Raw genomic sequence first — 15,477 nt, forward strand, 5'->3', positions numbered from 1 at the left:
CCTCCTGGGCTGTCGGATGAATGCTTCACTTCCTCAAGGGCTGTTCACGGGAGGGCAGCCTCACCCCTTTAGGAAGGGCATCCCTCCATAGCACAGCTCCCAACAAGGCAGCCTTCATCCACAGAGCAAGCCAGAGACTGCGGAAGATGAAAGCACAGTGTCTGGTGACCTCTTCCATCTCTTCTGCCTTATGTTTGTTTAAAGCAAGTCTCCAAGTCCCGCCCACACTAAGGGGCTGCACATGGGCATGGAAACCAGGAGGTGGGGTCATCGGGGGCCATCTGAGAATCACCCGCCGCAATCACACCATGGATGGTCACTTCAGAAATCACTTTGCTTGGGATAATAATATGTTTGTGGAGACCGCTTAAGAGGCTGTGGCTCTGGTCCAGAGTGTACATCGCTGCTGATCGGTCAGAACAGAGAAGACTTCCTTTCCAACACAGATCTGTGTCCAACTTGCTCTTCTGCCCTCCACCCTCTATGGAATGTTTTAACATCAACCGTGACATAGGACAAGAAAAGAAAGTCAATAATAGCAACTAAAATTCAAATCGAGCATTTATGTTTCCAAAGCGCTTGCACATTCATAATCCTACTTGATTCCTCCCACTCCCTATGAAGTCAGTAGCAAAGGTATCATTGTCACCACATCTTACACGTGGGGCACGGAGGCTCGGAGAAGGCATGTCACTTGCCTGAGGTCCCACAGATGGGAAAAGCTGAGGTCAGAAGTGCGTGGTTCCAAACCATGTGTTTTCTCAAATCATCTCCGTTTGGCCTCCAGACAGAGGCAGAACTTTCTGTTCGCTTCTGTGCTGCTGGGTGGAGATCTGCAAACCTCTGCGGCTTTGCTACTTTGAACCTGAGACTAGCGAATTCTAAATCCTGCCCCCATGCTCCCCTCACTTCACTCTCTGTACACCCCCATCTCCCCCTTCACGTATCCGTCCTGTCCATCTGTCAGCCCGTTCGCGTGCCGGGAACTGCGCTTCTAGGAATATGGGTTTGAGTGATGAAATGGTCCCTGAGAAATGTACAGTCTAATAAGGGAGGTAACTAATGATGGCCAAATGCCACAAGCATTAAACAAGCTCAGTCAGTAACATGCTGCAGGAACACGGAACATCAGACATAATCCTGCGCTTTCACATCGGTGAAATATTTATTTCTCACTTGATGTTACTTATCAGAACCCATTTATATCGAAGTTTGTAATTATATGACGCACGTCAAAACGTGATGTGGTACTTCCTAGTTTGGGTTACAGTTGATGCTTGTATGTATAATGAAAGTGTATTTCCTTTTAAAAACAATAAAGCAAGCTTTTCCCATACTTGCGTGTGAACCTTGGCACATTGCATTCGAGAATATGTAGCGTCTTAGTGGCATCTGATTGTGCCAGATTGAAGTGACTTTTCTCCCAAATTTATTATTTTCTTAAATAACAAAATATTTTACATTTATCAGAGAATGTGACAATGGCTTATGTATGAGGCTGTCTTATCTATGCAGAAACCTAACGTTGCATCCTTCCTACACCTGCTTCAAAGCCCAGGTGTCCTCAGGGTGGAAGTACAGTGCACCTGCTTTCCCACACCCTTGCCCCCGCCAGGCCCCTCCTACCCCAGATCCATCTCCTTTTATCTGAGTTTCTTCCTTCATCCATAGGGAACTTGTTTTTGACAACTAGCCTCCTTGTATAATATAATTAGATTTTTCCCTTTTTTTTTTTTTTGCGGTACGCGGGCCTCTCACTGTTGTGGTCTCTCCTGTTGCAGAGCACAGGCTCCAGACGCGCAGGCTCGGCGGCCATGGCTCACGAGCCCAGCCACTCCACAACATGTGGGATCCTCCCAGACTGGGGCACGAACCCGTGTCCCCTGCATCGGCAGGTGGACTCCCAACCACTGCGCCACCAGGGAAGCCCCCATATGTTTTCTTTCAGATGGATTTATGTATCTGTAGAAAAGTTTTCTCTGTACCATTAGCTGTTTTTTGGGGGGGAGGGTGATTATGACGGACAAATAGCTAGTTATTAACTATAATGGATACCTTGCCTAGAAGAAAATTTTGCCTTTTAATTTTAGTAAGATTCTACCACCATACTTAAAAGGGGGGAAGCGTAAACCTTTAAGAGCCTTTCATGAACTGCCTTTCATGTGCCCCCCTCAAAAAAAGATTGCCTTTGCCCAATTTGCTATGAATATGACCCTCAGTTTTCAGCAAAGAAACCCTAGCATTTACCTTTAGAGTTTCCTAGTTTGAAAGACACTGGACATCCTCAAAGGAAAGAACGAGATGTCAGAGCATTTGGTCTGAGGAGAGACTCAGCAAGGGGACTAAATAAATGCTAAATGAAGACAGAAACTGTTGGCCTTGGTTTTGGTACCAGATCTGGGGGTGAGGTGCTGGGATGTGGGTCTGGCACAGGGGGTCAGAGAGTCACATTGAGCCTGAGGCTCCAAAGGGGACCGTTAACACCCCGGCAAGAGGGCCCCACCTGCCTGATTGCACCCTGCTCAGATCACAGGGCACCTTGTTACCACAGGAAAGGAGGAGGTGAGTCGGCAGCCTCTGCTCAGAGAACAAGAAGATTCTGGCAGGGGCCTCTCACCCAGGAAGCGGGAACCACCGAGGCTGATGCTCTGAAGTCACCTGTTACGTATTTCAACTGGCCCAGAGTTAGTGAACATTTTCTTCTTTTTTTCCCATCAGTATCTAGTTTGAAATTGTTCCAGCAAACAGCGCTTATAACATAGAAGGAAGTGGTAGGAAAAGGATAGTAAGGCAAATGGTTCTATATGTTACATTTAAGTGGATGTCTTAGTCTGATTAAGCACAGGTTTTCTGATTGTAGGATAGAGCTAAAAAGCCAGCCCCCATCAACCCCACCCCAGATGAGTGCGAATCACAGGGAACCTGAAGGCTCACCAATGGACTGCAAACATTCGTGTCACGTGTATGGCTGAAACTCCAGCCCATTTGAGTATAATTTTCTGAATTCTCTAGACCCAACAGAAAAGAGGGAGCTGATCTTGAAGCAAAGAGGAAAAGAGGGGTTGCTTTCTCACCCCAACTTCAGCCACGCTATTGGTGGAGGAGATGGAAGAGGAGGTGTCATAGGGTGGGGGTAGGGGGACTTCCAATATGGGTTTGTCTCCATGGAGACCTGCTTGTCTTGTTCAGTCAGAGGAGGGCGTCTCAGGTGTGGTCCTGACTCTTCTCCAGCAAGGATGCCCAGGCATCCTCAGACTGGGCTTTCGGGCAGACACCAGCAGTTTTTTTTTTTTTTTAATCACAGGCAGCTTAAAGCCAGTTACATTCTATATACTTCAAGCATAGCAGGGACACCCAACTCAAATGGGTATTTTATAATCAAGTTGTATGTGTTTTGTATTTAAGACCTATAGGTCTTATGTACTTTTAGGGAAGAGTCTTGTGACAAAAAGTACAAGTTACTAAGTGGTTAAAATTCAAGTCTTTTTTTAAATATTGAAGTACAGTTGATTCAAAATGTGTTAGTTTCTGGTGTACAGCGAAGTGATTCATATTACATATATACATATATATCTGAATCTTTTTCAGATTCTTTTCCATTATACAATAGTTTATTACAAGATAATGAATATAGTACCCTGTGCTATACAGTAGGACCTTGTTGTTTATCTATTTTATATATAGTATTTTGTACTTGCTATACAGGGATAAATTAGGAGTTTGGGATTAGAAGATACAAACTACTATATATAAAATTGAAGGTTAAGTCTTGACTGTTCACACAAATGGCAAGGCTCTGTATATCTATGCCGGAATAACACTGTTCTCCAAATAGATTTTTTTCAGAATGCCTTCATGATTTTCAGACCTTTGTCCAAAAAATAATTCATAATGTACATAATATGAGATCATCCTATACCTTTGTCAACTCAGCTGAACTTACAATTGCATCTTCCTCTTCGACCCCATTGCAGTCCTGGAAATAGCACAGTCTCTATATATCACTGCCATAAACCCTTGTTGTTCAATAAAATTTTGACTTGGATTTTATCTCAAAATGGTCCATGTTGCTCATTAAACTAAGAAGAGTGATTTGGGGGCATTATTTCCTGTCATGCATTTACATTTGTTGCATGTGTATAATTTCTCATAGGTATTCATCGTAATTATCTTCACTGGCATCAAAACCGTTTTTAAGTACTTGAAAATACACATGATATCATAAGAGATGCTGTTTTAAGTATGCTGAACAGACATAGATCTTTTTCTCGAAGATCTTAACTCTGAGACAGACAGTAATAATATAACTCAAAGCCAATCTAGAAATGCAATTTAGGAGACATAAATACGAAAGTGTTATGAATGCAGTGACAGAAGTACATGGGTTCCAGTTTGAACACATATGGTGTCATAAAATTTGCATATCACAAAATCATTGCATTTTAGGTCTATGAGTTTTCTTCAAGATCAAGGCCTTTTCCTCGCTTTATGGAGAATGAAACTGAGCCCAAAGATCCCTCAACTGGTTCGTGACAGTGTCGCCTTGGAACACAGGTCTCTTAACCATGGATTTCTTTTCTTTCCATTTGACTACTACAAGGGAATTCCTGTCATTTCCAGTTGGAGAGAGCTTCCTGGAGAAGAAATGTTTTCTCTCCAAATCATTCACACTACAGGTGTTGAGTCACCCAATTGTCTTCACTCATTAGCAAATCTGAAATTAACACAAGCCTGGCTACCGTTTAAAGCGAACATGTTTTAAAAAGTCTTCAGAGCTTTGTGACTACAAATAAAGTGGCAACTGGTTACCTGTAAGCCACAGGCTTTCAGCTGACGTTTCTCTAGGTATTCATTCCAGCTTTAATTACTTGTCTTTTCTATTAGTTTTTTGCCTCTAACTTTACCCTTTCCTAGCGTTCTACAAAATCTCCTTGGAACATATATTCCATCAGCCCGGGAGCCTAGGTGGACAAATCCTTCCCTAAGGGCTTTTATTAGAAACCTCCCTGTCTAAATTGAAAACCAGCATCATGGGTACCTGTGGTTAGGCTGGCCCTTCGGCTTACAGAATCCTGGTAGAGCCTCTTCTGTTTGGGGTGGGGATGGAATGGGGACACATGGGGAGGGGATTGTTTTCTACTTATTTTCCAGCACCTTTTCGTGGCTATGATCGTTCTGTTTTGAAAGTGTTCTTGACACAGAACCTGAAGCTCATTTACATTATTGGCAATGTGTCATTTGCTGTACTTTGTCTTATCATTGGTGTTTCCTTAAGAATAAGAAGAATAATGAGCAGTTATGCATTATTCATCCCAAGTGTACAAATCAGGCATTTATCTGCGGCTCCTTTTTCTTTTCTAGAGCTTGCACTCGACAGCGCATGCTGAGCGGATCATTTGAGGGGCAGCCAGCGAAGGAAAGGTCAATTCTCAGTGTGCAGCACCATATCCGCCAAGAGCGCAGGTAAATACACCGGAAGACAAGGCTGCAGAGAAACGAAGGAAAGGAGTTTTACAGGAAGCATCACTGACCCCTGGTCAGGAGGCAGGCCCGGGTGAAGAGCTGAGTTCTGTTTGCTAATGGCAACAGTAATAAAACTCACAATGAGATTCAAAGAATCAAAACATCTTTCAAAAACCCTTCCCTTGGTGATGATAGCCAAATTCTCACTTTTAAGATCAGAAGGAAAAATTCTGAATTTTGTTAGATGAGATCAAAGGCAGGTGGATAGACTATAACTTTTGCTATAAAAAGAAATATTAAGCATTTGTGATGCTATCAGGAGTTATTTTATTTCATTTTTATTTATGATGGTCATTGCTTAAAAGTCCAAATTTGGTCTCGAGATGTATTGATCAGTTGGTTGTGATTGTTTTAGGTCACTAAGACACGGATCAAACAACCAGAGGATCAGCAGGGGGAAGTCTCTTGAAACTCTGACTCAAGATGTAAGTTCTAAGCAATGCTTTGGATTTTGGAAGTGTGATTGTGAAAACGTATTTAAATGGTTGAAATACGGAAAAGTGACCATAAACCGTAGAAAGATCTGGACATCCTGCAAAGCACATGTCTTCGTTTAGATAGTAACACAAAAGTGAAATATCAGACGCATTTGACTGAAATTAAAGACATTTAAAGCATTTTATGGCAATGAATCACATCCGTAACTTTAAATATTTACTAATTTCCAAATACAGGTCCAGTGTCTATCACTTCAGGGTTAACATACTAGGAAATAAAATTTTATTTCTAGAGGAATTTTTCTGTCAAAGACTGCACAAGATTTCCCAAGAATTTCTTTGCTTTTCAACTCTAGGTCATTCATCTATTCATTAACTGACACAGTAAAATATTTATCAACTACTTATGATGTGCCAGGTCCTGTTCTAAGGGATGAAAAGTAGCAGGGAAACAAGACAGAATCCCTGCCCTGTAGGAGCTTACCTTCTAGTGAAAGATACGAACAGTAAGCAAGCAGATAAATACTATCAGTACAATCCTTTCTGGGTATGATTTCGTTTCCATCATCTCTTCATTGCTGTGGCAGGTTTGCTCTGTACTACAAAGAAAAATCACTAGTTCAAAGCGCTTTCCTTCAGTGAGATTCCACAGAAATGTATGGTCTACTTAAGCATCAAATTAGAAAATGGCTTTGAAAATGTTTGTTTAAAAATACGCAACAAAAGGCCCAATTTGAATAGTCTCTATTCCAGAGGCTTAATTCTTCTTTAAAGACTTTTTATTGTATTTTCTACATAGACATATAACGAAAATCCATACCTCATCTTCTCCATAGCAAAAGGTCACGGGGTTCTGCTAATTTCATAAGAGATCTGTCCTAGCGTCTTTTCCTCCAGAATAGAAGCCATTTAAAATAGGGAGCTTTAGGGCTTCCCTGGTGGCGCAGTGGTTGGGAGTCTGCCTGCCGATGCGGGGGACATGGGTTCGTGCCCCGGTCCGGGAGGATCCCACATGCCGCGGAGCGGCTGGGCCCGTGAGCCATGGCCGCTGAGCCTGCACGTCCAGAGCCTGTGCTCCGCGGCAGGAGAGGCCACAACAGTGAGAGGCCCGCGTACCGCAAAAAAACAAACAAACAAAAAATAAAATAGGGAGCTTTATCTTTGTCACTTATTCCAAATGATAGAAGATACAGATCATTACATCCAAGGAATGCTTTTCTATAAAATCAGTCCAGTTAGTTGAACAATCGTTCTCCATCTTCTACGGCAGCGGTCCCCAACCTTTTTGGCACCAGGGACGGATTTCATGGAAGACAGTTTTTCCACGGACGGGGGGTGGTGGTGTGGGGTGTGGTGGGGGATGCTTCAGGCAGTGATGCAGGCAATGGGGAGCCATGGGGAGTGATGGGGAGCCATGGGGAGGGATGGGGAGCCATGGCGAGGGGTGGGGAGCCAAGGGGAGGGATGGAGAGCCATGGGGAGCCATGGGGAGTGATGGGGAGCCATGGGGAGCGGCAGATGAAGCTTTGCTCGCTTGTCCGTCGCTCACCTCCTGCTGTGCAGCCTGGTTCCTAACAGGCCCCAGACCGGTACCAGTTCTGTGGCCTGGGGGTTGGGGACTCCTGTTCTATGGAGTAAAAACCAGAGTCAAGATCCTAATGATCCACCTTCCGCTATCCTGCTGGTCTCAGCTCTTCCTATTCTCTGTCCTATCCTCCACCCACCCTGCGTCCTGGGTGTTCAACCTGTGAACACACAGACCCACCCCTCCCCAGAAGCACACATTTCTCCAAATGTCCAGTGACCTGCATCCTCCTAGTCTTTGCTCAAAGAACAGCTCCTTAACGAGACCTGCTATGACTTCGTGCTCTCTGTCCTGTGTCCCAGGGGTCCGCAACACCCGTCCTCAGCCTGTCGCACAGCAAGAGGTGAGCGGCGGGCTAGCGAGCAAAGCTTCATCTGCTGCTCCCCATGGCTCCCCATCTCTCCCCATCGCTTGCATTACTGCCTGAAGCATCCCCCGGGTCTGTGGAAAAATTGTCTTCCACAAAACCAGTCCCTGGTGCCAAAAAGTTTGAGGACCGCTGCTCTATCCCCCTGTTTTTAACCAGAGCACTAAACCTCTTCTAACTTTCTTATTTATTTTGATTTCATTTTTAATTTGTCTCCCCTGATGAGAACATTAGCCACACAAGAGCAGGGATTTTGTCACTTTTTCCCCTTTTGCCGTATCCACAGCACTACAACAGTGCATAGCACATAATAGGTTCTCAATAAATGTTTTCACTGGAAAAAAAAATACGCTTTTGAGGAAAAAAAATATCCTTGCTAAGATAACTGTGGCCATTCAAGTATTTAGAAAGTATTTATTTCCTTTTTTTTTAATGGTCATCTTCGGAGGAGGACTGTCAGAAAAATCTCCCACGTTGATGTGTCCCCTTTCATTTTACTTCTAGCATTCCAATACAGTGAGATACAGAAATGCACAAAGAGAAGACAGTGAAATAAAGATGATCCAGGAGAAAAAGGAGCAAGCAGAAATGAAAAGGTACGGGCAGGGCGGTGTTTTGAGGCTCTCGTTTGGGGAAGGCAGACGTGCCCTTAGCCTAACTCTCGCACGATTTTCCTGGTCCAGGAAAGTGCAGGAAGAGGAGCTGAGGGAGAACCACCCGTACTTCGATAAGCCCCTGTTCATCGTGGGTCGGGAGCACAGGTTCAGAAACTTCTGCCGAGTGGTGGTCCGAGCTCGATTCAACGCGTAAGTGACTCCACTGTAGCCAAGGGTTTGGCCCTGAGTCATGCAAACAGCAGGGGGAGTTGTCATCCGAGGAAGAAGGATCGTGTCGTCCTGATGGGGTCACCAAATAAACCGTGGGCTAAATGACCATGCTGCTTCTCTTGGCTGAGCGGCCGACCAGGTGGGAAACAAACAAAGGTTGCAAGTAGTTAACATTTATAGAAAACACACGTTTATGAAGCACTTCACAGCCATTCTTATTTGTTCAGTTCCACAGGCGCCCAAGATGTTTATAGCAGAGTTGTTAACTCCATATTTTATTTTGGAGACAGTTAACCAAGGGGAGATGAAATGACAGAGCTGAGGTCACTGCCCACATCTTCTTTTAGACTCACTGTTTCTTTGTGGTCAAAATACCATAATTCTAGAATAGTGCAAAATAGAAATCAAGTCGACTAGTGCTTCTATTACCAACTCTTATGAGAAGAAAACCCACTGGCCAGTGTCCCTGTCCCTCCCCACGTGGAAGAAATGTGCGAGAGGCTGTCAGGGTGATCAGCCCAGGGGATGCTGCATTTGGGACAAGCCAAGCCAAGTTTAGCAGGCAACCAGTGGAGGAGGTGGGATTCTTGTCATGCACAACTCTGAGTAAATATCCAGAAGACGTTACGAGTCTGGAGAACGTGTGAAAACGTTCCATTCAGTAGTTGTACCTTCCCTGATACCATCATTAGTAGCATATGTATGAGCATTACTGTATGTTATGGGCTGAATTGTGCCCCCCTCGTCCAGAGAAATTCAGATGTTGAAGCCCTAATCCCAGCCCCTTAGAATGTGACCTTACTTGGAGATAAGGACTTTAAAGAGGTAATTAAATTAAAATGAGGTCATTCAGGTGCACCCTAATCCTATATGACTGGTGTCCTTATAAGATGAGGAAACTTGGACACAGACTGCTATAAGGAGGGACAATGTGAAGACGGCCGTCTACAAACCAAGGAGAGAGGCCTGGAGCAGATCCTTCCCTCACAGCCTCAGGAGGTGCCAACCCTACTGCCACCTTCAACTCAGACGTCCACCTCCAGAACTGGGAGAAAATAAGTTTCTGTTATTTAAGCCCCTCAGCCTGCAGTCCTTTGTTACAGCAGCCCTAGGAAACTAATACATTCTCCTAACCCCTCAGGGCTGGAGGAGACCTCAGGAGCCATTTGGGGTCATTTGTGTTCTCTCTTCTCCAACAGAGGAGGGCATTTAGGTCAGCCGAGGGTAAGGGCTTTGCTCAAGTACGCCAGCTAGGGCCGTCTCTGACTGCCAGTCTACTGTTCTTTCTGCTATTCTAGAAAGACCTTCGCAGTTTAAAGCACCTGAGTGATAATGATTTAAAACCCTGAGTTTTCACAAAGCATCAATAGGAAGAAGCTGGCAGTGTAGAGTTGATTTGATCAGTTCCCAAATTGGGTTTTTCATCTGAAATTATCCCATTGGCTGTCTCCATGTTTACATCTAATTGTTAATTCTTGAAGACTGGTCATGGGCTTCCTGAAAGTAAAAGTTATAAATCCCCACCCCAAGAAATTCTGTATAAATTACTCCACACGATCACGATTAAATAGAGCGAAGAATTCTATTTAATTTATGGATATTTAATTAAATAATTATGAGGAACAGCGCCAAACTCCTAAGGCAAAGACTTTGAATGTTTTTAAATGGAAGTCAAAATTTAATTTTGTAATATCTTTGTCAGAAATTGTTGAATGGCGTCATGAATTCTAAAATCAGGCATTTTGAAAAATGTAAACTTTGCTTTCCTAAGCATCAGTTGCTTCTTTCATCTAATGTTCTCTGCCTTCCAAAGTCACATACAGTTAACATATATCATAACAGACATTTTGTAGAGGATGTGAGAGAAATTTTAGGTAGATGAGATGTTTATACGTACTATGGTGCCGAGTTATAACACGCATACTGTGTCACAGAGTTTATATGTTTGTTCTCTCTTACAGATCTAAAACAGATCCGGTCACGGGAGCTGTGAAAAATACAAAGTACCATCAACTTTAGTAAGCATTACAAACTCTGTTTCCATGCACATCTGAAGTTTCCATGTACTATTTTATGCCGCATAAAAATATAAAAATTCCCTTTATTTTCTTGTTATATTGTGCTGTGAAATAGACGATTGGCGATTCATTTAAACAATGCCAGTCACGTTTATAGAATCACAGATGCATCGTCTCTGACTTTCAGCAAGCTTTCCTAAAGTGTTTGCGTTTCTCAGTTTTGTCTGGTCTTTGGCAGTGATTTGCTGGGATTGGTGACTTACCTGGACTGGGTCATGATTATCGTAACCATTTGCTCCTGCATTTCCATGATGTTCGAATCCCCCTTCCGGAGAGTCATGCACGCACCCACTTTGCAGGTACTCTGCCGAATCTCAACTCACAGCTAAGCGGAGAAACACTGACCTGCAATTTTTGCATTCATTGTGACCAACCTGCCTTCTGCCCATTTCAGATTGCCGAGTATGTGTTTGTGATATTCATGAGCATTGAGCTTAATCTGAAGATTATGGCAGATGGCTTATTTTTCACTCCAACTGCTGTCATCAGGGACTTCGGTGGAGTCATGGACATATTTATATATCTTGTAAGTCTTCAGTTATTTCCTGAATATAAAATATAATGGTTTTGTAAAATCTCCTGCATTTCTTGGTACAAGAGTGAGATACGTGAGTCACAGAGGTTTAGGTGCCATTAACTGAGTTCCTAAGGAGAGCAGTAGTTTAGTATAGGCAAGTAAAGGGCATGCATGTAGAATCTAAATAAAAAGCATTAAAAATATTCGTGGATATGGTTCAAATACATCAACCGCATTCCTGTATGCATAAGACATACATTAATGAGGTCTAAGGTAGCAAATCTAGTTTGCACACCACAATTCTTGTGGCACCTATACTAAAAACAAACAAACAAACAAACAAAAACTATATAAGTGATCAATGAGCCGCTTATCACTAAAAGCAAACTAGAGAGAGTATGCAAATTCCAACACACAAAATACCAGGCCAGAGAAGGCAACCATTCAACTATCTATTTAAACTAAACGGGGAAACCATAGGAAGGGACTCAAAGAAATTTCTTTCTATATGTCCAAGAAGGCATAAAATCAGTGTCTTTTCCAACACAACAAGGAGAATTGTGACCATTAACATGTAGCATGTTCAGATCATTAACAAAATAGCAAGTATTCAGTCCAGTGTGAGGTTTAGTATCCTTGATCAAAGGAATTTCAATCCTGCTGACTTCTGCGGAGCCTCCAGTATATATGTTAAAAGAAGGGGCAGGAGGCACTGGAGTACCCACACCCACGGTGTGGGCACCCCCATTTCACACCCCCTGCAAACACCTGATGACTTCCTTTGGGGCTGCTCACAGGTCTGGATCGAGTCCATAGAGATGAGTTGCATGTACACCCAGCGAATGCTTGCCCCACATAACATGTGGAGTCTTTGCTAAAGGAAACTTGTGGCCAGCTGGCTCACAGAAAATGTAGATAGCAGAGGATAAATTGCATAAATTCTAGAGATTATTTTTTCCCTCTAGGTGAGCTTGATATTTCTTTGTTGGATGCCTCAAAACGTGCCTGCGGAGTCGGGAGCTCAGCTCTTACTTGTTCTCCGCTGCCTGCGACCTCTGCGGATATTCAAGCTGGTGCCTCAGATGAGGAAAGTCGTTCGGGAACTTTTCAGCGGCTTCAAGGAAATTTTTCTGGTACATTACAGTCACCACCCTTTACTCCTGGTTCACAGAGTAGAGCTCTTAATGTAGCAAATGAGGGGATAAAGTGAGTCTCGCTTGTCAAGGTTAAGTCTACCATTTTGTTTATTGCCAGAAGATTGTAAAGGTACTAGCAAAACACAACACAGATTCAAAGACTTCACCCATGGATGCTTCTGGCTTATTGGTATATTTAATTCAACAAATATTTTTAGTAAATCAAAGAGAAGCCTTCTGGAAAGTACAGTGGAAGGAGAATCCAAAGAGAGAGAATTTTCTGACACTTCCATTCCTAACTCTTGACCCTAATTTATACTCTGGGTTTTAGTTGCCCCATCTGGAAATTAAGAAGAAGTTTCAACACCATCGAATTCACAAACAATATTAGGAATTAACCCATTTAGGCTTGTAATCTCATTTTCTATGTTCCCAAATTCATATAGAACAAAATTTGGCTTTGATCTTTGGAGTGTTAACATAAAACAACTCTTCAAAACTGTAACATACAGGTATACCCTACCTCAGTATACAGTAATGAACATTTAGAAATATGATTGAGGAGAAAATATACTTTTTAGTTGGGCAAATATTGATTTAGGGTCTTCTAAGAGCAGGGCTGCAGATAAAACAATGAGTAAGAGGCTCTTTGCTCACAGTCTGTTAAAGAAGAATCTTTGGCTTATAACAAAGGAGTGATCACAGGATTCTTTTTATTATTAATGAGTTCTGCTTGTGCATGGAAAACATGAATTAACTTACTAAGCTAGTTTTATATCTTGCTGTCTAGAAACACACCTATAGTGAAAAGATAGCTATAGTTGCAGTTGATTCTAAGGTGTTTTAAAGACAGGCTGTTATGTTACTATAGGCATATAGCTGCTAATACTTTTTAAAATTTTTATTTTATTGAAGTATAGTTGATTTACAATGTTGTGTTAGTATCCTGCTAATACTTTGTTAAAGCTCTGTTTAAAATTCCATATTTTGGGGACTTCCCTGGTGGCACAGTGGTTAAGAATCCGCCTGCCAACACAGGGGACACGGGTTCGAGCCCTGGTCCAGGAATATCCCACATGCCACAGAGCAGCTAAGCCCATGTGCCACAACTACTGAGCCTGTGCTCTAGAGCCCGCAAGCCACAACTACTGAGCCCGTGTGCCACAACTAATGAAGCCCACGTGCCTAGAGCCCATGCTCCGCAACAAGAGAAGCCACCGCAATGAGAAGCCTGCACACCACAATGAAGAGTAGCCCCCGCTCGCCGCAACTAGAGAAAGCCCATGCACAGCAGCAAAGACCCAATGCAGCCAAAAATAAATAAATTTATAAAATTCCATATTTTTTTTGCACTGAAGCCATAACACTGTGGCTTTTCCCACAGCTGGAATTGAGGGAAAACAGAATAGCACCTGACAATGAATGTGTATGCATCTTTGAGCCCTGATAGAATTCAGAAGATGATTTATTTGAGCCTTGCTTCAGAGGATGTTTCTATGTAATTTTAGTATCTTTAAAGGATATGTTTAGATTATTCAACCAGTAGAGATCAATCGTTTGTTCAGTATTTTGGCCACTTTTCTCTGCTGAGACCAAAATAGTCATCCAGCAGAGGGAGTACAAGGCAATTACCAGATTTGCTTCTCAAGGCTCTGATCTCACACCCTCTGTGTGTGGCACTTTGATACGCCCTGAGCCCTCATGCTTGCAAGAAAGCAAAGCCACTATCCCCCTTACGTAGGCTCTGCTAACAGACACATGAATCCATTTTGAGAAAATTTGGGAAAGAGAATTATTTCAACATTTTTCTTTTGTTCCATTAAATAAAGCAAAGTGCTGATTTCAAAATCAGAAAAGTCCAAGTCATGTCAAAAACACCTTAGCCCGGGCTTCCCTGGTGGCGCAGTGGTTGAGAGTCTGCCTGCCGATGCAGGGGACACGGGTTCATGCCCCGGTCCGGGAAGATCCCACATGCCGCGGAGCGGCTGGGCCCGTGAGCCATGGCCGCTGAGCCTGCGCGTCCGGAGCCTGTGCTCTGCAACAGGAGAGGCCACAACAGTGAGAGGCCCGAGTACCGCAAAAAAAAAAAAAAAAAAAAAAAATTCAAAACCTGTTGTTAATTTCCTTCTTTTAACATTCCAGCTAGGCTAATTGAATGACCTGCGGGGGAGAAGTTAAAAGGTAGCATCCAAAGACTGTGAATTTCATACGATGTTATCTTAAAAGTCCTGTTCATAATCACTGCTCAAACCAAACCTACTGTTTATAATTTTTTACCAAGAGATTGCTGTCTCACCCATTTCTTTCAGGTCTCCATTCTTTTGCTGACATTAATGCTTGTTTTTGCAAGCTTTGGAGTTCAGCTCTTTGCTGGAAAACTGGCCAAGTGCAATGATCCCAACATTATTAGAAGGGTAAGATATCCTTTGTCTTTTGGGATGAAAATCAAGAACATTTACCATCCCTGGGTAGCCATGTGCTGAGGCTGCTCTGAGAACAGAACTCTAAGAATACTCTTCCCATGGACTCCCTCTGCTTAAAGCAGGCAGTGTGTCTCTTCTGGCTGGTAAAGGTTTATAAGATTAAAACACATCTCAGACAGTCCTGTTCCTCCCTCCTATTCCAAGGTCAAGCCACTGTTGACATCTTCCATATAGTCACCCAAGATTCCATGTGCAAACTTTCCCTTTAGGTCTTCCCTAACGTAATCCTGCCTCTGCTGTGACCTGAGACTCATATCAGCAAACAGCTCCCCCAAAATACAAAGGGCAGAGTTTGACTTCCACACCCCTTCGTATGACTTATCCACTCCACATTCCTCTGTTAGGAAGTCAGGGCCTTGCATTAGCTCTTAGCTGCCCAGAATCTCCCCCATGAAGACAACTAAGATTCAAGCTTGAACCATGCTTGAATACTTTCGATTTTTTTTTTTTTTTTTTTTTTTTTTTTGTCGCGCCGGTTTTTTTGTGGGTTATTTTTAGTCTCTGCGTTGTACGGCCCCTGCCCC

At 43.0% G+C, this 15,477-nt stretch overlaps 1 protein-coding gene across 1 annotated transcript in view; it reads left to right on the plus strand.

The window, feature by feature from the left end:
- The window catches only part of NALCN (sodium leak channel, non-selective), a 292,250-nt gene that overhangs the window by 238,166 nt on the left and 38,607 nt on the right, over positions 1–15,477 (plus strand). The window contains exons 19-27 of the mRNA XM_029210183.1: positions 5,362–5,463; positions 5,879–5,948; positions 8,417–8,508; positions 8,596–8,718; positions 10,701–10,757; positions 10,996–11,116; positions 11,212–11,343; positions 12,300–12,467; positions 14,780–14,884. Of these exons, the coding sequence (XP_029066016.1) occupies positions 5,362–5,463; positions 5,879–5,948; positions 8,417–8,508; positions 8,596–8,718; positions 10,701–10,757; positions 10,996–11,116; positions 11,212–11,343; positions 12,300–12,467; positions 14,780–14,884 (970 nt within the window). The remainder of the gene's footprint in view (positions 1–5,361; positions 5,464–5,878; positions 5,949–8,416; positions 8,509–8,595; positions 8,719–10,700; positions 10,758–10,995; positions 11,117–11,211; positions 11,344–12,299; positions 12,468–14,779; positions 14,885–15,477) is intronic.

Source organism: Monodon monoceros, unplaced genomic scaffold, assembly GCF_005190385.1.
Source record: "Monodon monoceros isolate NGI ecotype Baffin Bay Population unplaced genomic scaffold, NGI_Narwhal_1 Super_Scaffold_8, whole genome shotgun sequence".
NCBI classification, from domain to species: Eukaryota; Metazoa; Chordata; class Mammalia; order Artiodactyla; family Monodontidae; genus Monodon; species Monodon monoceros.